General features: G+C 37.4%; 1 protein-coding gene across 1 annotated transcript in view; it reads right to left on the bottom strand.

Moving 5' to 3' along the window:
* STAG1 (stromal antigen 1) overlaps positions 1-22,932 on the bottom strand; it is a 327,523-nt gene that overhangs the window by 203,600 nt on the left and 100,991 nt on the right. Inside the window, exon 6 of the mRNA XM_031663744.1 lies at positions 18,668-18,872. Within this exon, the coding sequence (XP_031519604.1) occupies positions 18,668-18,872 (205 nt within the window). The remainder of the gene's footprint in view (positions 1-18,667; positions 18,873-22,932) is intronic.

Below are 22,932 nucleotides of genomic sequence, written 5' to 3'. Positions count from 1 at the left end.
TCAGTCCATCAAATTTCTGTATTTCAAAGGAGGAATTCACGTAATTCAGCGAAAAGAAACTGTGCGTAAAATCTTGAAAAAGTGGAAGAATTGACGCTAGACTACTATTAATGCAGAGAAGGTCATAAACGAAATGAAAGAGATGAAAAGGCCGACACGAAATAATGCGGACAAATGCACACACAAGCTCAGTAACCAATTCCATCAATAACTGGAAGAAAGAGTATCAGTGTGATTGAGGATCAAATGAATGAAATGAAGCGAAGAGAAACCAAAGAAAAAGAAAGAAAAAGAAAATGAACAAAGCCTGCAAGAAGCGGCATTCATGCAAAAAGCACCAAATCTACGCCTGATTAAAAAAGCCTGAAAGTGAGGGGGGAAAGGGTCGGAACCAAGTTGAAAAACACCTTTCAGGATATCATCCAGGAGAACTTCCCCAACCTAGTAGGGCAAGCAGGCCAAAGGGCCAACATTCAACCAGGAAATACAGAGAACCAGCCCACAAAGATACCGGCAGAAGAGCAACTCCAAGACACATACACTGCCAGATTCACCAAAGTTGAAATGAAGGAAAAAATCTCGGCGCGCTGCTAGAGAGAAAGGTCGGGTTACCCAACATTCCCATCAGACCTGGCTGGCAGATCTCTCTCGGGCAGAAACTCTCCAAGCCAGAAGAGAGGGCCAATATTCAACATTCTAAAGAAAAGAATTTCAACCCAGAATTTCATCCAGCCAAACCAAGCTCGCTCATACAGCGAGAAATAAAATCCTTTTACAGATAAGCAAATGCTTAGAGATTTTGGTCACCACTAGGCCTGCCTTTACAAGAGACCCTGAAGGAAGCACTCAACATGGCGTAACAACCGGCCACGCTGCAAAACATGCCAAAATGTGTTATCCATCGAAAATAGAAGGAAGAAACTGCATCAACTAACGAAGCAAAATAACCAGTTAATATCACAATGGCAGGATCAGTTCACACACACACAATCTTAACCTTAAATGTAAATGGGACTAACGCTCCAAATGAAAAGACACAGACTGGCAAACTGGATAAAGAGTCAAGACCCATCAGTCTGCTGTATCTGGTGGGGAGACCCATCTCACACGCAGACATACATAGGCTCAAAAATAAAGGGATGGAGGAAGATTTCATCACAAATGGAGAACAAAAGTAGGTTAAAAACCTAGTCTCTGATAAAACAGACTTAAACCATCAAAGATCAAAAAAGAGACAAAGAAGGCCATTACATAATGGTAAAGGATCAATTCAACAGAAGACAACTATCCTAAATATACATGCACCCAATACAGGAGCAACCTAGACTGGCAAAAGCAAAGTCCTTAGGAGACTTACATAAAAGAGACTTCTAGACTCCATACAATACCAATGGGAGACTTCAACACTCCACTGTCAACACATTAGACAGATCAAATCAAGACAGAAAGTTAACAAGGATATCCAGGAATTGAACTCATCTCTGCAGCAAGGCAGACCTAATAGACATCTATAGAACTCTCCACCCCAAATCAACAGAATATACATTCTTCAGCACCACATCGCACTTACTCCAAAATTGACCATATAATTGTAGCAAGCAAAGCACTCGTTGCAAATGTACAAGAACAGAAATTATAACAAACTGTCTCTCAGGACCACAGTAACTTCAAACTAGAACTCAGGACTAAGAAACTCAATCAAACCAACAACCATGGAAACTGAAACAACCTGCTCCTGAATGTGACTACTGGGTACATAACTAAATGAAGGCAGAAATAAAGATGTTCTTGAAACCAATGGAGAACAAAGATACAAATATACCAGAATCTCTGGGACATTTAAAAGCAGTGTGAGGGAAATTATAAAGCACTAAATGCCCACAAGAAGTATGGAAAGATCTAAAATTGACACTCTAACATCGCAATTAAAAGAACTAGAGAGAAGCAAGAGCAAACATATTTTAAAGCTAGCAGAAGGCAAGAAATAACTAAGATCAGAGCAGAAATCAAAGGAGATAGAGACACACAAAACCCTCCAAAAATCAATGAATCCAGGATGGTTTCTTCTTGAAAAGATCAACAAAATTGACAGACCACTAGCAAGCAAGACTAATAAAGAAGAAAAAAGAGAGAAGAATCAAATCGACGCGAATTAAAAATGATAAAGGATATCACCACCGCACTCCACAGAAATACAAACTACCATCAGAGAATACTATAAACACCTCTCACGCTAAATAAACTGGAAAACCTAGGAAGAAATGGATAATTTCCTGGATACTACCTCTTCCAAAAGACTAAACCAGGAAGAAGTTGAATCCCTGAATAGACCAAATAGTAGGCTCTGAAATTGAGGCAATAATTAATAGCCTACCAACCAAAAAAAAAAAGTTCCAGGACCGATGGATTCACAGTTGAATTCCTACCTGAAAGGCAAGGAGGAGTTGGTACCATTTCTTCTGAAACTATTCCAATCAATAGAAAAAGAGGGAATCCTCCCTAACTCATTTTATGAGGCCAACATCATCCTGATACCAAAGCCCGGCAGACACAACAAAAAAGAGAATTCTAGACCAATATCCCTGATGAAATTACTCACAAAAATCCTCAATAAAATACTGGCAAACCGGATTCAACAACACATCAAAAAGCTTATCCACCATGATCAAGTGGGCTTCATCCCTGGGATGCAAGGCTGGTTCAACATTCGCGAAATCAATAAACATAATCCAGCATATAAACAGAACCAAAGACAAGAACCACATGATTATCTCTAATAGATGCAGAAAAGGCTTTTGGACAAAATTCAACAGCCCTTCTATGCTAAAAAAAAAACGCCAATAAATTCGCTGGGTATTGATGGGAACGCACTCTCAAAATAATAAGAGCTTATTTATGACAAATGTTCCGCCAGCCAATATCATACTGAATGGGCAGCAAAACTGAAAAATTCCCTTGAAAACTGGCATGATAGGATGCCCTTCACCACCCTATTCAACATATAGTGTTGGAAGTTCTGGCTAGGGCAAATTAGGCAAGAGAAAGAAATCAGGGTATTCAGTTAGGAAAGAAGAAGTCAAATTGTCCCTGTTTGCAGATGACATGATTGTATATTTAGAAACCCCATTGTCTCAGCCCAAAATCTCCTTAAGCTGATAAGCACCAGCAAAGTCTTCAGGATACAAAATTAATGTGCAAAAATCACAAGCATTCTTATACACCAATAACAGACAAACATTAAGAGCCAAACGTATGAATGAACTTCCATTCACAATTGCTTCAAAGAGAATCAAATACCTAGGAATCCAACTTACAAGGGATGTAAAGGACCTTCAAGGAGAACTACAAACCACTGCTCAGTGAAATAAAAGAGGACACAAACAAATGGAAGAACATACCATGCTCATGGATAGGAAGAAGAATCAATATCGCGGAAATGGCCATACTGCCCAAGGCAATTTATATATAGATTCAATGCCATCCCCATCAAGTTACTTCAATGAGTTTCTTCACAGAATTGGAAGAAACTGCTTTGAAGTTCATATGGAACCAAAAAGAGCCCGTGATCTCCAAGACAACTTCTAAGTCAAAAGAACAAAGCTGGAGGCATCACGCTACCTGACTTCAACCATACTACAAGGCTACAGTAACCAAAACAGCATGGTACTGGTACCAAAACAGAGATATAGACCAATGGAACAGAACAGAGTCCTCAGAATACCACACATCTACACAGCCATCCGATCTTGACAAACCTGAGAAAACAAGAAATGGGGAAAGGGATTCTATTTAATAAATGGTGCTGGGAAATGGCCAGCCATAAGTAGAAAGCTGAAACTGGATCCTTCCCCATCTTCATACCTAAAAATTAATTCAAGATGGATTAGAGACTTAAATGTTAGGACCTATCACCATAAAATCCTAGAGGAAACCTAGGTAGTACCATTCAGGACATAGGCATGTGGGCAAAGACTTCATGTCTAAAACACCAAAGCAACGGCAGCAAAAGCTTAAAATTGACAAAATGGGATCTCATTAACCAAAGAGCTTCTGCACAGCAAAGAAACTACCATCAGAGTGAACAGGCAACCTACAGAATGGGAGAAAATTTTGCAATCTACTCATCTGACAAAGGGCTAATATCCAGAAACCTACAAAGAACTCGCCAAAACAAATTTACAAGAAAAACAACAACCCCACAAAAGTGGGCAGTTGATATGAACAGACATTTCTCAAAAGAAGACATTCATACAGCCAACAGACACATGAAAAAATGCTCATCATCACTGGCCATCAGAGAAATGCAAATCAAAACTAATAATGAGAGCCACCATTCTCACACCAGTTAGAATGGCGACATTAAAAAAGTCAGGAAACAACAGGTGCTGGAGAGGATGGAGAAATAGGAACACTTTTACACTGTTGGTGGGATTGTAAACTTAAGCCCAACCATTATGGAAAACAGTATGGCGACCTCATGATCTAGGAACTAGATGTACCATATGACCCAGCCATCCCATTACTGGGGATATACCCAAGGATTATAAATTATGCTGCTATAGCACACATGCACACGAGATGTTTATTATTGCAGCACTATTCACAATAGCAAAGACTCTGAATCAACCCAAATGTCCATCAGTGACAGACTGATTAAGAAATGGGCACATATACACCATGGAATACTATGCATATAAAAGGATGAGTTTATGCCCCTTTAGACATGGATGCAGCTGGAAACCATCATCTTTAGCAACCATCACAAGAACAGAAAACCAAACACCCGCATGCTCTCACCTTCCTGTGGAACTGAACAACGCAGACTCACTTGACTCAGGAAGGGGAACATCACACACCGGGCCTATCATGGGGAGGGGGAGGGGGGAGGGGATTGCATTGGGAGTTATACCTGATGTAAATGACGAAGTTGGATTGGGTGCAGCAGACCAACATGGCACAAGGTAAGCATACATATGTAACAAACCTGCACGCTATGCACATGTACCCTACAACTTAAAAGTATAATAATAATAATAATTTAAAAAAAAAAAAAATTTTTTTTTTTGTAGAGATGAGGGTCCCACTATATCGCCCAGGTTGGTCTTGAACTCCTGGCCTCAAGTGATCCTCCCACATCAGCCAAAGTGTTGGGATTACAGTGATGAACCATAACGCCTGGCATACTCTGAATTTTAAACCATGTAACTATATTATTTTCCTCTTCATCAATATTTTTAAATAAAAATAATGTCTATGAAATTGGTTTTCACTTTATTCAATTAGGAGTGAATGCATTTAAAAAAATGTCTGAAGATTGAGTCTCAAGATAATTCAGTATTTGCAGTTTAGCTTTCTAAAATCACCAGGACAATGTGATATTCCAGAAAACAAGTGAAGACGGTGTTCCACAAAGAAAAAAAGGTAGCTGTGTCTTTCCAAAGGAAAAAAAGATGACAACTGGAGCAGCTCACTGATTTGGGCAATAAGAAGGTAACTGCTGACCTCAACAGGAGAGGTAGTGAAGTGGTAGAGACAGAAACCTAATAGAAGACTGAGTGGAGACAGTGAATATAAATAATTCTGAGATTTGCTGTAAAGAAAAGGAGAAAAATGAGACTGAAGCTAGAGGGATGTGAGGAAACAAGGTACAGTGTAATGGTCAGTCTTATGCGTCCAGGCATGGCTAGACTATCATGGTCAATTACTTAATCAAACACTACTTAATCAAACACTAACGCAGGTATCACCTTGAAATAATTTTGTAGATATTTTGTATGATTAACATCTACAATCTCCTTTAAATAAAGGAGATTACCCTCAATAATGTGAGTGGGTCTCATGCAATCAGTTGAAAACTTGAGAAAAAACAGAGTTTTCTAGAGAGGAAATGTTTGCCTCAAGGCTGCAACATCAAGTCCTAGGCTGAGCATAATGGCTCACGTCTGTAATCCCAGAGCTTTGGGAGCCAGAGGTGAAAGGATTATCTGAGGTCAGCATTACTTGACGTCAGGAGTTCAAGACCAGCCTGGGTAACAGCAAGACTCCATCTCTATAAAAAATTTAAAAATTACCCGATCATGGAGACTTGACCCTGTACTTTCAGCTACTGGGAAGGCCAAGGTGGGAGGATTACATAAACGCAGGAGTTCAAATTTGCAGTGAGCTATGACTGTGCCACTGTACTTCAGCGTGGGTGACAGCGTGAGATCCTGTCTCTAAAACAAATAAATAAGTAAATAAAATCCTGAGCTTCTAGCCTGCTCCACAGATCTCAGACGCAAGACTGCACGACTCCTGCCTGATTTCCAGCTTGTTAGACTACCCTACAAATCTCCAATTTGCAAGTTCCCACAATTGTGCTGAACCACATCAATGAAATGAAATGTGTGTGTCTGTGTGTGTGTGTGTGTGAGAGAGAGAGAGACAAAGAGAGAGACAGAGAGACAAAGAGAAAGAGACAGAGACAGAGAGAGATGCAAGAATATCTCTTAGTTCTGTTTCTCTGGGGGAACCGAGAACACAAAGGGTTCCTAAAAGATGGGAGCTGTTAAGAGTATGTTAGCAAAATAGTAACAGTTACCTAATAAAAGGGGGAAATTTTGAAGTAATGAGAGTGAGAACAACTTGAAAGACAAAGGTCTTGAGAAGGTGAAAAGGGATCAGATTCACTGCACAAATACAAGGATTGGCCTTACAGGCCACTGTAGTAAGAAAACGGATAGAGGATATGAGTATAACTGCAGTTAGACAGGTAGGTTTAATCCTTGAAGGATTCTCTTTCAACTATCCCGATTAAACAGGCAAGATAATCAGCTAAATGTGAAGACTAGATAGGAAATGTAGCTTTGAGGAGAAAGTATAAAACAATTTTGTTAGGATGTGGAAATAACCCTGGAGTATAATACTCTAAGGGGATTGCTAGGCAGCATTAAGGGACCACTTGGAAAAAAACGTAAAGCCCAGCCCTTATGGTATGTATTTTTCTCCAGCCATTTTCAGCTCTGGTGCAGGTATGGGACAGATGGTTATATGGGGTTTTCCTAGAGAATATGAAAGAGGAAGACAGAATCAAGGAAGTTGATGGTATGAAGGAGGATGTGATTATAATAAAGAATGATAAAATCTAAGTGGGAAAAATAAAGGCAGTGAGGACATGAAGAGTGTGAAGAACATTAAAAATACAGTGTCAAAGTATTTAAAATCACAATTAAAAAAACAGTAGAGTGGAAACACAGAAGAAAACACTGGAACAAAAGGAGAGTTCAACAGGAAATGGGATGCCTAAAACGAAGACTGAGGACATTGACCTTTTTAATCAATAACCAACAATTCGCATTTCTGTCTTGCTAAACATAAAAATGAAAAGTAAAAAACTGCATTTATATTTAGTGACACCTATTATACCTTTGAAAACTATTACTATACACCCTGGAAATACGTCTGATATAGTGGAACAAACTAGATTTTTTAAGAGAGAGGTGATTATAGTACTTTATTTTTACAATGCTTTTTTTTTTTAAAGGGATCTTATGACAAATTACCAGTTTCCAAATGATACAGATTTAACAAATCCATTTATCTCTTAAAAAACAATTTTTCTGGAAAGCAGTGTGGCAGTTCCACAAAGACCTAAAAACAGAACTACCATTCGACCCATCAATCCCATTACTGGGTATATACCTGATATGGTTTGGCTCTGTGTCTCCACCCAAATCTTACCTTGTATTGTAATCCCCATAATCGCCCCACATGCCAAAGTGGGACCAGGTAGAGGTAACTGTGATCATGGGGGCAGTTTCCCAGATGCTGTTCTCATGATAGTGAGTTCTTTGAATTTTTTTTTACTTTTTGAGAAGGAGTCTCGTTCTGTTGCCCAGACGGGAGTGCAGTGGTGCAATTTTGGCTCACTGCAACCCCCACCTCCCAGTCTCCCTAGTAGCTGAAATTACAGGTGCCCGCCACCGGCCCAGCTAATTTTTGTATTTTTAGTAGAGACGGGGCTTTCACCATGTTGGCCAGGCTGGTCTCGAATGATATGCCCTCCTTGACCTCTAAAAGTGCTAGCATTACAGGCGCGAGCCATCGCACCCAGCCGATAGTGAGTTCTCATGAGATCTGATGGGATATGTGTGTGTGTGTTTTTGAGATGGAGTCTCGCTGTGTCATTAAGGCTGTGAGTGCAGTGGTGCGATCTCAGCTCACTGCAACCTCCACCCTCTGGGTTCAAGTGATTCTCCTGCCTCAGCCTCCAGAGTAGCTGGAATTACAGGTGCACGCCACCATGTCCAGCTAGGTTATTTTTATTTTTTCTTTTTGAGATGGAGTCTTGCTCTATCACCCACGCTGGAGTGCAGTGGTGCGATCTTGACTCACTGCAACCTCCACCTCCCAGGTTCAAGTGATTCTTCTGCCTCAGCCTTGTAGCTGGGATTACAGGACACACCACCACGCCTGGCTAATTTTGTATTTTTAGTAGAGATGGGTTTTATCATGTTGGCCAGGCTAGTCTCAAACTCCTGACCTGAAGTAATCTACCTGTCTCGGCCTCCCAAAGTGCTGGGATTGCAGGCATGAGCCACTGCACCTGGCCTGACACCTGATGGTTTTATACGCCTCTGGCATTTCCCCTGCTTGCACTCATTCCCATACTGCTGCCCTGTGAAGAATGTGCCTGCTTCTCCTTTGCCTTCCGCCATGATTCTAAGTTTCCTGAGGCTTCCCCAGCAATGCAGAACTGTGTGTCAATTAAATCTCTTGCCTTTATGAATTACCCAGTCTTGGGGAATTCTTTATAGCAGTATGAAAACAGACTAACACAATACTCAAAGGAATATAAATCATTCTATCATAAAGCCACATGCATGCGTATGTTCACTGCAGCACTATGCATAACAGTAAAGACATGGAATCAATCTTAATGCCCAGCAATGGTAGACTGGTTAAAGAAAATGTGGTCCATATACAACATGGAAGGCTCTGCAGCCATAAAAAACAACAAGATCATGTCTTTTGCAGGGACATGGATGGAGCTGGAGGCCATTATCCTTAGCAAACTAATGCAGGAAAACCAAATACCTCATGTTCTCACTTATAAGTGGGAGCTAAATGATGAGAACACATGAACACACAGACGGAAACAACAGACAGTGGGGTCTAACAGAGGTGGGAGGTCTTGAGGAGTGAGAGAGTCAGGAAATGTAACTAACGGGTACTAGGCTTAATACCTGGGTGACAAAATAATCTGTACAAGTCCCTGTGACATGAGCTTACCTATATAACAAACCTGCACATGTACCTCTGAACGTCAAATAAAAGTTAAAAAAACACTTTTCATCCATATTCAACAAACTCAGAAAAAACATGCAATCCCTAACCACAATATAAGAATATATGAACATGGACAGCAGGAGGATGAGCAGAGACCATTAAAAATCAAAGAAAGGGTAGAAAAAGCATGACAACCGTATCTCTAAGAAAAATGAGCACTGGGCGTGCAGTGGGGGGCATACCTATAATCCCAGCACTTTGGGAGGCCAAGGTGGGAGGAAGGCTTGAGCCCAGGAATTTCAACCAGACTAGGCAACACAGTAAAACCTCTTCTCTACAAAAAAAAAATAAATAAATAAATAAAAAAGAAAGAAAAGGAAAATTAGCCAGGTGTGGTGGCACATACCTGTAGTCCCAGCTTCAAGAGGCTAAGGCACAAGGATTAATTTAGCCCAGGAGGTTGAGGCTGCAGTGAGTTGTAATCATGCAATTGCACCCCAGCCTGGGTGACAGAGCAAGACCCTGTCTCGAAAATAAAAATAAGCTATTTTGCTCGGTAGAATCCAGACATCATCAGGTATTAGAAGTAGTAGGTTCCATAGAAGATGAAGTGTGTTATGGTCTGAAACTAGGAATATCATCTCAAAGTCTGTATAATAAGCAATTAAATCCCCAACTCTCTACTCCAAGCCAGGCAGTCAAGAAATTCCTTTATGACCATTCATTTTGGAAGTCCAGACATTTATCTTCTCAAGAAAATAAACCAGAAATCCAGAGTCATTAGACATATATGTGTGATTATGTTTGGTTTGTGTGAATGCCCTGAGTGTTTCTTCATTCTACCCAACTCCAAAAGAGCAGACAGCAGTCAAGCTTAAATGGACTGGAAGATCTTTCTGCAGAGGCTGAACTTCTCCAGGGAAGACAATTATTACTACCAACATTTGAGGGTCAATAAAAAAATACTAACTGACCACCAGACTGCTCGATAGTGATGTCAACAATCTGGAAGCCAGAGTCAATGTCCCACCATGACAGAGGTGCACACACACACCCCTCTGCCATTGAGCTTTTTAGTATCTCACTATCAACAATGACTACAGAGTCAAGAAACACATATTTGAGGAAAATATCCAATATGAAAGACGTTTAAAAAGCAGAGAATAAGAAGAAAAAAGGTTAGGACTGAGAGCAGAAGAAAACCTCAGAGAAATAATTAATATCATCAAAGAAAAGGTACCTACGAAACATAGAATGTTTAAAAAAGGGAGACTTCGGGCGGGTGTTGTGGCTCACGCCTGTAATCCCAGCACTTTGGGGAGGCCGAGGCGGGCAGATCACCTGAGGTCAGGAGTTTGAGACCAACCTGGCCAAAATGGTGAAACCACATCTCTACTAAAACTACAAAAATTAGCCAGGCATGGTGATACATGCCTGTAATCTCAGCTACTCGGGAGGTTGAGGTGGGAGAATCCCTTGAACCCAGGAGGCGTAGGTCATAGTGAGCCGAGATCATGCCACCGTACTCCAGACTCCATCTCAAAAAAAAAAAAGACTTGGAAAATAAGAAAGAACTCTTAGAAATGTAAAAGGATACTCAAAATTAAGTTTAATAAACATGAGGTAATACAACAGACAGAAGGACAAAGAAATGGAAAATAAACATACATAACAGTGTATCATTACAAAATTTCAGGATACCATCAAGAAATTTCATTAACAAACAAACAAACAAACAAACAAAAAATCGCAAAGCTTCCAAAGACAAGAAACAGGATCACAACCAGAAGTCTAAAATTAGCATTAGACTTCTCAATGGCAATGTTGGAAACTAGAAACAAATTCTTAGAAAAATAATTTTCAATTATGAAATTTATATTAGGTCAAACTATTAAGCAAGAAGCTACAACATATTTTTCAGGCATGTAAAGTCTCAAATACATATTTCCCGAATTCCCTTTTTCTCAAGAAACTATCAGAAAATATGCTACACAAAAAGGAGAGAACAAATTAAGAAGAAAGAAAACAAAAGATAGAGGATCTAAAAAACAAAGACAAAAAATTCAAACAGCAGAAATATAATTAAAGAGCATATAAATTTTAGAAAATAAGGCATGATTTAAAAAAATTAAAAGCAAAAAAAGTCAAAAAATTGATTAAAACACTTGTTTAAAAATAAAACAAGCTTCACAAGTACACATGACAAAGAAACTTAAAATAACAACAAGTTATGGTATAGTCATAAGATGGGACCATTATAGAGAATTTTTATTTTTGTACTTTTCTCTTTTTCTGAATTCTCTATAAGTAGTATATGTAATTTTATATATACTGAAAATATTCTAGTGTACAATACGAAAACGAAAAATACGTTCAAAAATTTTTCAAGTTAACTGCCCTCTTTACAACCAAACCAAATAAGTTTGCTGTTCTCTATATTAAAATCACAAGGATATGAAGAGACATTTCTCAAAGAACACATTTATGCAGCCAACAGACACATGAAAAAATGCTCATCATCACCGGCCATCAGAGAAATGCAAATCAAAACCACAAGATACCATCTCACACCAGTTAGAATGGCGAGCATTAAAAAGTCAGGAAACAACAGATGCTAGAGAGGGGGTGTAGAGACACAGGAACGCTTTTACACTGCTGGTAGGAGTGTAAACTAGTTCAACCATTGTGGAAGACAGTGTGGCGATTCCTCAAGGATCTACAACTAGAAACACCATTTGACCCAGCCATCCCATTACTGGGTATATACCCAAAGGATTATAAATCATGTTACTATAAAGACACACGCACACATATGTTTATTGTGGCACCATTCACAATAGTAAAGACTTGGAACCAACCCAAATGTCCATCAATAATAGGCTGGATTAAGAAAATGTGGCACATATAAACCATAGAATACTCTGCAGTCATAAAAAAGGATGAATTCATGTCCTTTGCAGGGACATGGATGCAGCTGGAAACCATCATTCTGAGCAAACTACCACAAGGAGAGAAAACCAAACACTGCAAGTTCTCACTCATAGGTGGGAACTGAACAATGAGAACACTTGGACACAGGGCGGGGAACGTCACACCCCGGGGCCTGTCGTGGGGTCAGGGGCAGGGGGAGGGATAGCATTAGGAGAAATATCTAATGTAAATGACGAGTTAACGGGTGCAGCAAACCAACATGGCACATGTATACCTATGTAACAAACCTGCACGTTGTACACACGTACTCTAGAACTTAAAGTACAATTTAAAAAGTATAATTTAAAAAAATCACAACATTGGGCTAGGCATGGTTGCTCAAGTCTGTAATCCCAACACTTTGAGAGGCTGAGGTGGGCGGATTGCCCGAGGTCAGGAGATTGAGACTAGCCTGGCTAACATGATGAAACCCCATCTCTCCTAAAAATACAAAAATTAGCCGGGTGTGATAGCGCATGCCTGTGGTCCCAGCTACTCAGGAGGCTTAGGGAAGAGAATCGCTTGAATCAGGAGAGGGAGGTTGCAGTGAGTTCAGATTGTGCAACTGCACTCCAGCCTGGGCAACACAGCAAGACTCCATCTCGAAAACAACAATAACAACAAAAAACAACATTAGACAATTACTGAGTGACTGATGTATGTTACATATTTAACATAAATTATTTCATCTATATGACTCAGGAAACAAAAGATAAATTATTTCATTTAAGCTTCCCAATACTACTGTGAGAAAGGACTATTAGTACCTATGCTATAGAGATGAAAGGCAAAGGAGTTACATAATTTGTCCAAAGTCACCAAGTTAATAAATTCAAGATACGTAATGCCTATAAAGTAATATTAAAAATCCTTGTTTCTTTATAAAAACTGGCTGCCAAAAGAAAGCTAATTTTCAGAACCAATGATAGAATGTAAAAGAGAATAATCTAAGAAAAATGACAGTTCTTTAGTTAGAAAATTTCAAAAGTTATTCTAGACCTAAATATACAGATTCAAAAAAGTAAACACATTTTAAAGTTATACTTTATTTTATGGGTACAACTACATGATACAGTGGTATTTACAGATTTGGCCAACTATTGGGCATTAATCCCATGAGAACATCAGAGGTCTATTGTATACAAACCCTAGAAAATTGAATAAAGGTTTTATATCTGGAGGAGAGGTGAAAACCACAACAGTGAAAAAGTAAAGACAAAGTAAAAGTACAAAGCAATGAAAAGGTCAAACTCTAGAAGAATTTTGAAAAATGAATATAAAAAATGTAAATACAAAAAGAGCAATTATTTATACTACATGGTCTATTCTTTGATAATACCAGATTGCCCTAAAATTTTCCCATCTTAACCACAGAAACCAGAAATAATCTGTGTGGTTAAAAATTATAAAATAATTATTGAATTTAATAAGCAGAATATGGGTCCTGAGAGCCAAAGATAAGTAAAATGAAAATGCAGGATGGGTGTGGTAGTAATCCCAGCACTTTCAGAGGCCGTGGTATGCAAACTGCTTGAGTTCAGGAGTTCGAGACCGTGAACAACATGGCGAAATCCCAACTCTACAAAAACTACAAAAAAATTAGCTGAGTATGGTGGTATGCACCTGTGGTCCTAGCTACTCGGGATGCTGAGGTGGAAGGATTGCTTGAGCCTGGGAAGTGGGGTTTGCAGTGAAATAAAACGATGCCACTACACTGCAGCCTGGGCAACAGAGTGAGAATCAGAAAATAAACATGCATTACAAAAAGCAAAAGAAAAGAAAATGCAAGCCGTTCGTTTTCTTAACAGTGGTTCTTGAAAGTTTATCTACTAGTTTCTGATTTCCCTCATGTCTGCCATGTCTTATTACTTTTTATTAAAACAGAATAAGCAAATCAATAAATTCTGAGTAAGACCATAAATGAAGGGAAATATTGGTAAATACTATTATCCTTTTTTGTCATTAAAGAATAATAGAATAATAGCAGCAGCTTACTAAATGCCAAGCATTGTCCCAAGCGCTCCTAATCTCTTCTTTCCCACTTTGCAAATAAAGAGAGTAAGACCAGCTACGTTAAGGACTTGTCCAAGGTTATCCAACTAGTAAAAGGCAGAGACAAATATGAATTCAGACAGTCACTCCAGAACCCATTCTATCAACCACAGTATTACATGGTTTCAGCAACTGAAGGCCAAATAAAAAGACTTCAATTTTCTGAGGCAAAATTATTTTCAGCCTCTGATTATAAATTAAAGCAATTTCATATGTCATTTCTTTCCTCAGAGGAAAAGTCCGGAGATGGTGACTCTGTAAGAAATGTTAATCAATAATGAACCATATGTCACTATAAAATCAACCATAAGGTATAAAGAAATGTTTATCCCTCAGGAGTCTGAGAGTGACTTATTGATAAGCACTGATGAAGACTGGCCTCGTGATGATCTTGACCACATTTTCTAATTTTTTCCCAAATTCATTTTAGGAGGGAAAAAAGAGAATAGAATCAATCATCATGTCATCATTAATACAAATTTTGCATTTTAACTCCCCTTTGTTCAAATTAGAATTTTCTCTTTAGAAGTCAGAAGTAGCCAGCATTAATATATTTATAACATCACAGAAAATTATGTGAGAAAGTAACAAAAAATTAAAACATTAACCAACATTACTCATCCTGAATGTTGTCCTCTAACAAAAATTTGAAGTCAACAAGTTGTAAAGTATTGGTGTACATTTTAAAAGCAAATGCCTAAAAATAAACATAATCCTGAAAAGCAATTGAGAGTAAAATTATCTTCATAATACCAAACAACAAAGTGGTAAAACAAAGAAAATCTTATCTATTTTTGACCTTAAAAAGAAAATATTCCCTCAAAAAATAAAAATGTCATCAAATTTGAAAAAAAAAAGTTCCCAGTCTCAGACTGTAAATCCACCAAAATAATTATGACACAATGCTTCTTACGTAAATTAAATCCACAAACTGTACTACTATGTCCAACTGAGATAGCTATTTCAAATAAAAATAAGGGCACTTAGTTCTAAAGATCAATAGTTAATAAAAACTATACTTTAATGTAAAGCTTCTTTATTAAAATGGGTCAAATAACTAGGACAGTATGTTTGAAAATTCCAACGAAGGGATAAAAGAAAATATAAAATTTAATTGTTAACAGTCTCTTCCAATTTAATGGTAAAATGTATTCTAAAAAGAGAGTTTACCTCCAATGGAAAAATAAGAATATACTTATGCATGTGGAATAAACAGACATAAAGAACTACATAATGATAAAAAAACTTTTAATAAAAATGTAGTGAAAGTATACAATTAAATGCAATGCATAAACACTGACAATAGGGACACATATTTAATTCATAACAAGAAAATGGGGTATTTGGAAAACAGATTAAAAATACTACTGATAAGACCACTCTGATGACTTATGAAGCTCTGGAACTCATCACATCTGTACCCTACAAAATAACTAACCTGATGGTCTCTCTTCTCAGCTAAGATATAAGCAATGTCAAGGAGCATTTTATTCCAAAGCCGATAATCATATCTGGCCATAACTGCCTTGTAACTGTCCATGCACATAGTCTTTGAAGCAGAGGATTAAATGTTCCTGCCCATTTTATCTAGTCCCCAAGACTTGTCCTGCAAAGTGAATAAAAATGATTATCTTTTAATCTATTCCTCGTACATATACCATTAAAAATAAGAAGAGGGCACAGATGAGAACAAAATGTCCTTGAAAAGATAGATAACTGTTGTCCAGCCTGGAATTAAGTTCTCAGCAAGCCCTCTGTGCTTTGTTGAAGGGTAGGTGACTGCTATGTCTCACATTTTATACAAATGAGCCTTGGAAGATATGACCATTAATTAGTGTAGACACATGGGAATTACAGTAATACTTTAAAGTAAATTGAGAGAACTGAAAAGTCAGTTTTATCCTTTGAAAATTTGGTATAAACATATGTTGTTTACTTTGCTTTTCGATATCTGATTTTGAAAAATAATTTCAAATTTAAATAGGCTACATGATGATATTAATATAAAAAGAACACAGCTGAAAACAAAATCACATTCATGAAGTAGTTTTAAAAGTTATGATGAACACAGGTGGACTGTGGAAAAGAGACACAGAAAGGCAATGGGGGGAAGCAGGAGACACTCAATTCAAAAGGAATAGGAAGAAAGCCATAATGAAAATATATTTAAACATATATACGATTAGCAGATGGAGATAACCAAAGGGATAAGTATAGAGAAAACAATACAATGAAAGTTACTAAAAATGAACAAATGAAAAGGAGAACTGAAATGGACCATCATAAAGGCAGTAAAATACAGTAATACTGCATTTACATGGCAGTGAAGGACAAATGCAAATGACTTAAAGTACATTGTTCACAAAACAATGTTTTAAGAGTCAAAATATTGTGCATATTTCTATAATACAGCACTCCTCTTATGTTCTTAAATGGCATACAATTAATCTTTTAAACAGAATGCACACAAGTTTCTAGATAAAAGAAAGGTAGCTTGCCCCTACAGAGAAGCCAAAGATTGTGCTCTATCTGGAGATCTGTAAACTAATTTTTGTGTCTTCTTATTTTAAACAGTCATTTCACAATACTATCAGCCCTCAATTAACTTGTTGCTTCTCCTTCTCTCTTGGCCTTGGGAAACCCAGATAATAACTTCTGTATCAAAGTAAATTCGTTAATTTTTATGACAGCAAAATTGGTTATTTACAAGCAATTTCTACTTTATTTTTAAGTTTTTTTTTTTTTTTTTTTCCAAATTGCTGAATTTCCTATGCATGTGACAACCAGGTAAATGGGCATTACTGTGCACAGAAAGAAGAAAGTAAGATAAAAAGGAATAGAAAACAGAAAGAAAAGAAAAAAAGCAAGGACCAAATGCAGAGGATACTATTAAAGGCTGTGGAATTAGAAAAAAAAAGTATAACATTATATAACTGTTTGAATAATAAACAGTATTTTTACAGTAACTTTTTAAGAAGATACTCTCAAAACACAGTATAAAGTGTATCTGATGTATGTTCTACATAGGTATTTTTCAACAAATTATATTTTTAATATTTTGAAAACAGATAAAATTGGGTAAAATATCTCCTTCTCTTCCTAATAATGAGAAAAGAATACTCTCAGAAAAAACAAACTGTGCTTCATGTTTATTTGGTTCGGACTGTAACCAACAGAATAATAAACACTAATATTAGTTAATATGAATTAACTGAGTAAGGGAAAAATGAGAATTGGGAAAAAAGAATGTAAAAACATACAGATGACTCCAATTATTATCTTATTGGCTTTGGGCAACAGGTTAAGCCAAACAAAAAACAAAAAACAAAATTTTAAAGCAGATATCTGCAATGCGTAGTTCCCAAATCACCAGCATCAACATTGCCTAGGAACTTCTTGCCCAGCAATCTGTTTCAACAAGCTCTGTAGGTGATTCTGGTGTGTGCTACAGTTTGAAGAACAGTGCTTTAAATAAATTAGATAAACGAGAAATTACATGCAAAATAAAATGTAATTAATGAGTCTAAATCTGGTTTGTCATGATAATAAGTAAGATGAATATAGGCAAAGTTACTGCTACTAAAAAAGATGTACTTTGGGATTATTTAAACATACAATTATGAACACCCAACGAGTATACACACACACTCCATTATGAATGAAAAAAAATAGTCATTTTAGGTAGGCACAGTTAAAGCAGTGAAGGAAAAATAAAACTGCTACAATAAGAAAATTACCTCGTTACTGAAAGTCAAGAAAAAAATGAATATAGTTGGTTGACAAGTTGTCATGATACTTCTAAAATAAAGCAAAAGTGAAAACTAATCTGTTAGTTCTTCAAATTATCTACAGCCTACCTTAAGCACTGATTTTAAATACGTTAATATTTGAGTATGTTTAAGTTATTATAGCACTAGGAATAGAAGAATGTTTGTTGCCCTAATGGATGGAATTGTTTCAAATATATAAACAAGTATTTACCCACTTATCTATAATAATAATGAGCAATAAAACAATGTAATTATGTAATTTAAAAAACAGAATAAATTTGGAATTTCAACTATTATTACTTGGGTTTTCCAAAGAATTTGGCCTAGTGGTCTCTTAAAATTTCTTCAGTTATAAATAAGGATGTACATTAGTAACTAAACATTCAGACAGCCATTTGATGACACTGGCCAGAAAATTTCAATTTTCATTCTTGAGGTTATCAAATGCCAGTTATCAAAACAGGCATAAATTTTAACAAAAACTATTCAAATGAAAGTTTTATTCTAATTAAAGTTTTAATTAAATCTTATTCTCATTAAGTTTTTAATCAGAATAAAACATATTCAACAAAACTAAATGAAAAGGAAATAAAATGTTGATTACTTACCAGCCAGGGTACTTGTATGCCTAAAAGCTCTGACCTGGGAGTCTGACAAACCCGTCAAAAGGGAGATTACTGTGTCCATCATATACTCATCATAAATTATGCTATACTGACACTGTCGAATCAGGACTCCAATAAATTCACAAAAGTTTGAACGAAATTTTTTCCACTGAGGTCCAGGCATGGTAAGAGGATAATCACCACTGTCCTAAAAAAGAGAAAAGGAACATATTAAGCATGTCATATTATAGCAGTTTGATCAAAGCTTTTTTTTCCCTTCCTACCTACATAGGAACCCTTTTTTGCAAAGTCATTACAGAAAGAAATAGGTGACTTTCATAGTACATTTGATTGCTTTATCTTTATTTGGTTTTGATCTGCCACAACTAAGTAATTCTTAAAGTACTCAAAATTACTATTTTAGAAACAGCATCCACTTTATCGTTCTAAGCCTTCCATTGAAAATAATAGTCTGGTTTGTTGTATTTGGATCTTAGCTGAGATAATTTGAAATAGTAAAAGAAAACTTTTGAAGTTTAGACTAGAAAGGATAATTGCCATTTGAATTTTGATCAAAGTAATAATGATACCTGCGTCATATCACATCTTTCAATGTTTTAAATTGAATTTTTAAGAAGTGATAATTTCAAAAGTATAAGCATTTCACTGGGAAGTCCAAAAATGATCTTATACATCCTAAACTCTAACCAAATTTCTTCAAATTTTACTATGAACTTGATTTTAATTCCACTTCATACACTGGACTAATTAACTTTTCTAAGAAAACAATCTGAGTTTTTGATATCACCAGGTTGTGTCATCTTGTTTAAAATACAAAACTTAGAGTACAACCCAATTGGCTAAAGGTTTCCCTCTCTATCCTAAGACACTTTAGTACAGAAATGGAATTTAACAAGGCAGAGAATGAGGAATTCTGTGAACATGGTTGCCTGAATATTCTCAATGTGTAGCTTTTTGTCTTTTTTAGAACAAAGTGCTGCTAGGCAAATTTGTTTATAAGTGAGACCTTGAGCTCTGCTGGAGTCATAGGGAAGAGAACTAGTGTGATATATGGAATAGCAGATCCCAAGAACAGGTAACAAAAAGCAAACACTAGAAGAGACTGGACTCAGAGTCAAAACCCCAAAAGAAAGTTAATGTTGGTGTTAGATGAGTGGTAGGGAGCACTACATGACTGGGAGTGTGAGTATAGATTGGAGAAGTTACATAGACTAGAAAGCGAAGATGCTTCCTAAAGGTATCTCAGCAGCCTACCTGCTGCTTTTATATCACAAAACCCCACCATAGTAGAGTTCCTCTTGTTTTATACCAACTGAGAATCAGCCATTTTGTGATCCACAACACCTGAACCTGGGCCTAAGGGAAGCTACAAAGAAAATAAACTACCTAAACAGGCCCAACATCAAGCAAGGCAGGGAAGGCAGAACAATCAGCACTTCGGAAAACCTGAAAAAGCAGCATACTTCAAAAGATTCAAATGTAGTACAACAAACAAACAAAACCCCTAAGGAACTAAAATATTTGATTTCTTAATTAAACAATTCAGTTCATGAATTGAAGAGAAGAATAATTGACAGGAGATACATGAGTAGCCTGGAAAATATGTAAGAAATATCTGAGGGAAAAAAATGTAATTTGCTAGATGAGTCTTCTGGAAAAGCCTTTTAAAATGAATGACATAGGATATTATGATCTCTTTATTCCTTTGTTCCTGCTTTTCACTCATCTGAAATGCATACATGATGTGGGATGTTCAGTCATCTTGCAACCATGAAGGGACCAGTATGAGGATAAAGAATGGTTGAAGAGAAAAATGGGAGAAGTCTAGGTCCTTGATGTCTACTCCCACATTTACTCTACATGACAAACTCCTTTGAGTTTTTAGCCACTATTGGTCAGCTTTTCTGTTACTCAGAGACAAATGCATTCCTACTGTTGGAGAAGAATTATGAGCAGTGAAGAAAGATGAATTATTTAGTAAATGATTCTGGTACAACTGGTGGTCACTAGTGAAGCCTAGCCTAGGAGAGAGACAGACCCTGTCTCAAAAACAAACACAAACAAACAAGCAAACAAACAAAAAAACACAAAAAACTATACTCCACAGGACTCAACCAGGCACCAGGTACTCACAACAAAGCCTGGGGACAGGGCAGAAAAACAACGAACACCTTTCTTGTTAATGCAGGTCTACAGGGGGTAATCCTGAACTTCTCGGGGGTAAAGGCAAAATGTCTGGTTCACTTCTCTAGACCCTTCTCTTCTATAAAGTAGCCTCAATCTAGTGGGAAGAGGATTAAGAAATGGAGTCATCCCCAACGCACAGCAAAGACCCACTGCAGCTGAGAGAAGAGTAGAAGAAAACACCCTCTACTTGGGGGGAAAGAAGGAGACAAAACAATGTCCTGAGACCTGAATCCTATACCAATACTAAGCAGAGGTTTGCCAGTATTAAAAGAGGGGCAGAACCCTTCACTGTTGCTTAATTAGGAATAGCCAAAAACTGTACGTTATGGCTTACTGTGTGAAGGTAACTAAGAAAAAGTGTTCCATGACTTCAGAGTACATCCATGCAGAGCCCATTATTTGAGTTTTTGATGTTTAATAACTTTGCTAGAAAAATCTGTAAGAAAAGAAAAAAAGCATCTGCAAGTGATTAATGTAAGCCTGGTGTATGTTTGAGTGAAAGTACTACTTCAGGCACGCTGCCTCCTGGTAACAGCTATGCAGGGAGGAAGGGCCCACACTGCTACACTTCTGATCCCCTTTTGTTTTACTACCCAAAGCTAAATACGTATTTTTGATAATACATAACTTCTCTTTTACTAAAAGATAGTCTCTACCCATAGAAATGTATTTTGAAAACACTTATTTTACACAGCAATTTTGCATTCATTTAAACTAACCTTTTATCAATAAAGCACTATTTATATATTTAAAAAGAAGAAGAAGAAAGAAGGGCAGAAGCCCCCACTGAACGCCAACCACAGACAACGCAGAGGTTGGCTGCTACAGAAAGGAGAGACAGGAAAGCTGAGGAGGCCCCTTGGTGGCTCACAAAGCATAGTTAAACTGAGGGAGGATTAGGACAATAGATGCCCCCATCATAGCGCCAGGCAATAAGCAACACCAGTCTACCACTAGCAGAAGGGATAACAGTATGGAGAGAGATCCCCTCTGTAGCACTGGGGTGCAGACAGCAGAGGTATCTGAGGGTGAAGCCTGAACATTTAGAAAAATTTTGGTATATCCTAAGCACTAGTCAATGGCAGTTCATCACTAAAGAAATCTGAAACCTGTGATACATTAGTGATAGCAACAACAAAACATAATTCCTGGCTCAATTCCTGACTAGAATAAAAACGTATACCATTTGAAACTTTTAGTTTTTGTACCATGTGCAAATATCACTTTAAAAAGTTTTTGGAAAAAGAAAAAATTTCCTGTATCCACTTCAAGAGTTTCCTAACTCTGATACAACTAGTTATAAATTTCTCCTTTATATACACACTTACACATGACATGTAAAAAGACGTATAAAGATGGGCAGTGGAGTGACCTCCTTATATCAGACGACTCTTCTCCCCACAATCTCTTCTTTCTCTGCTTTATTTTTTTCTGCATAGCATTTATTGCCATCTACCATATCATAATATTTTCCTTAGGTATTTTATTCATTGTTTTTTTTTTCCCCTAACTAAAAGGTAAATTCCATGAGGGTAGAGATTATTTTTTGCCTGGTATATTCAGTGCTATATCCTCAATGCTTAGAAAGTAATAGACACTCAAATATTCCTTGATCAAATGAATGAATCATTAGGCCGGGCAAGGTGGCTCACGCCTGTAATCCCAGCACTTTAGAAGGTTGAGGCAGCCGGATAACCTGAGGTCAGGAGTTTGCGACCATCCTGGCCAACATGGTGAAACCCCATTTCTACTAAAAATGCAAACATTAGCCGGGCATGGTGGCATGAGCCTGTAATCCCAGCTATTTGGGAGGCTGAGGCATGAGAATCACGTGAACCTGGGAGGTGGAGGCTGCAGTGAGCAGAGACTGAGTTTGTGCCACTGCACTCCAGCATGGGTGACAGAGTAAAACTATGTCTTTAAAAAAAAAAAAACAACAACAACAACAAAAAAACGGCCGGGCGCGGTGGCTCAAGCCTGTAATCCCAGCACTTTGGGAGGCCGAGACGGGCGGATCACGAGGTCAGGAGATCGAGACCATCCTGGCTAACACGGTGAAA

The sequence above is a fragment of the Papio anubis genome, chromosome 2 (assembly GCF_008728515.1).
Source record: "Papio anubis isolate 15944 chromosome 2, Panubis1.0, whole genome shotgun sequence".
Taxonomy (NCBI): Eukaryota; Metazoa; Chordata; class Mammalia; order Primates; family Cercopithecidae; genus Papio; species Papio anubis.
This window is presented reverse-complemented; position numbering and strand designations above follow the sequence as displayed.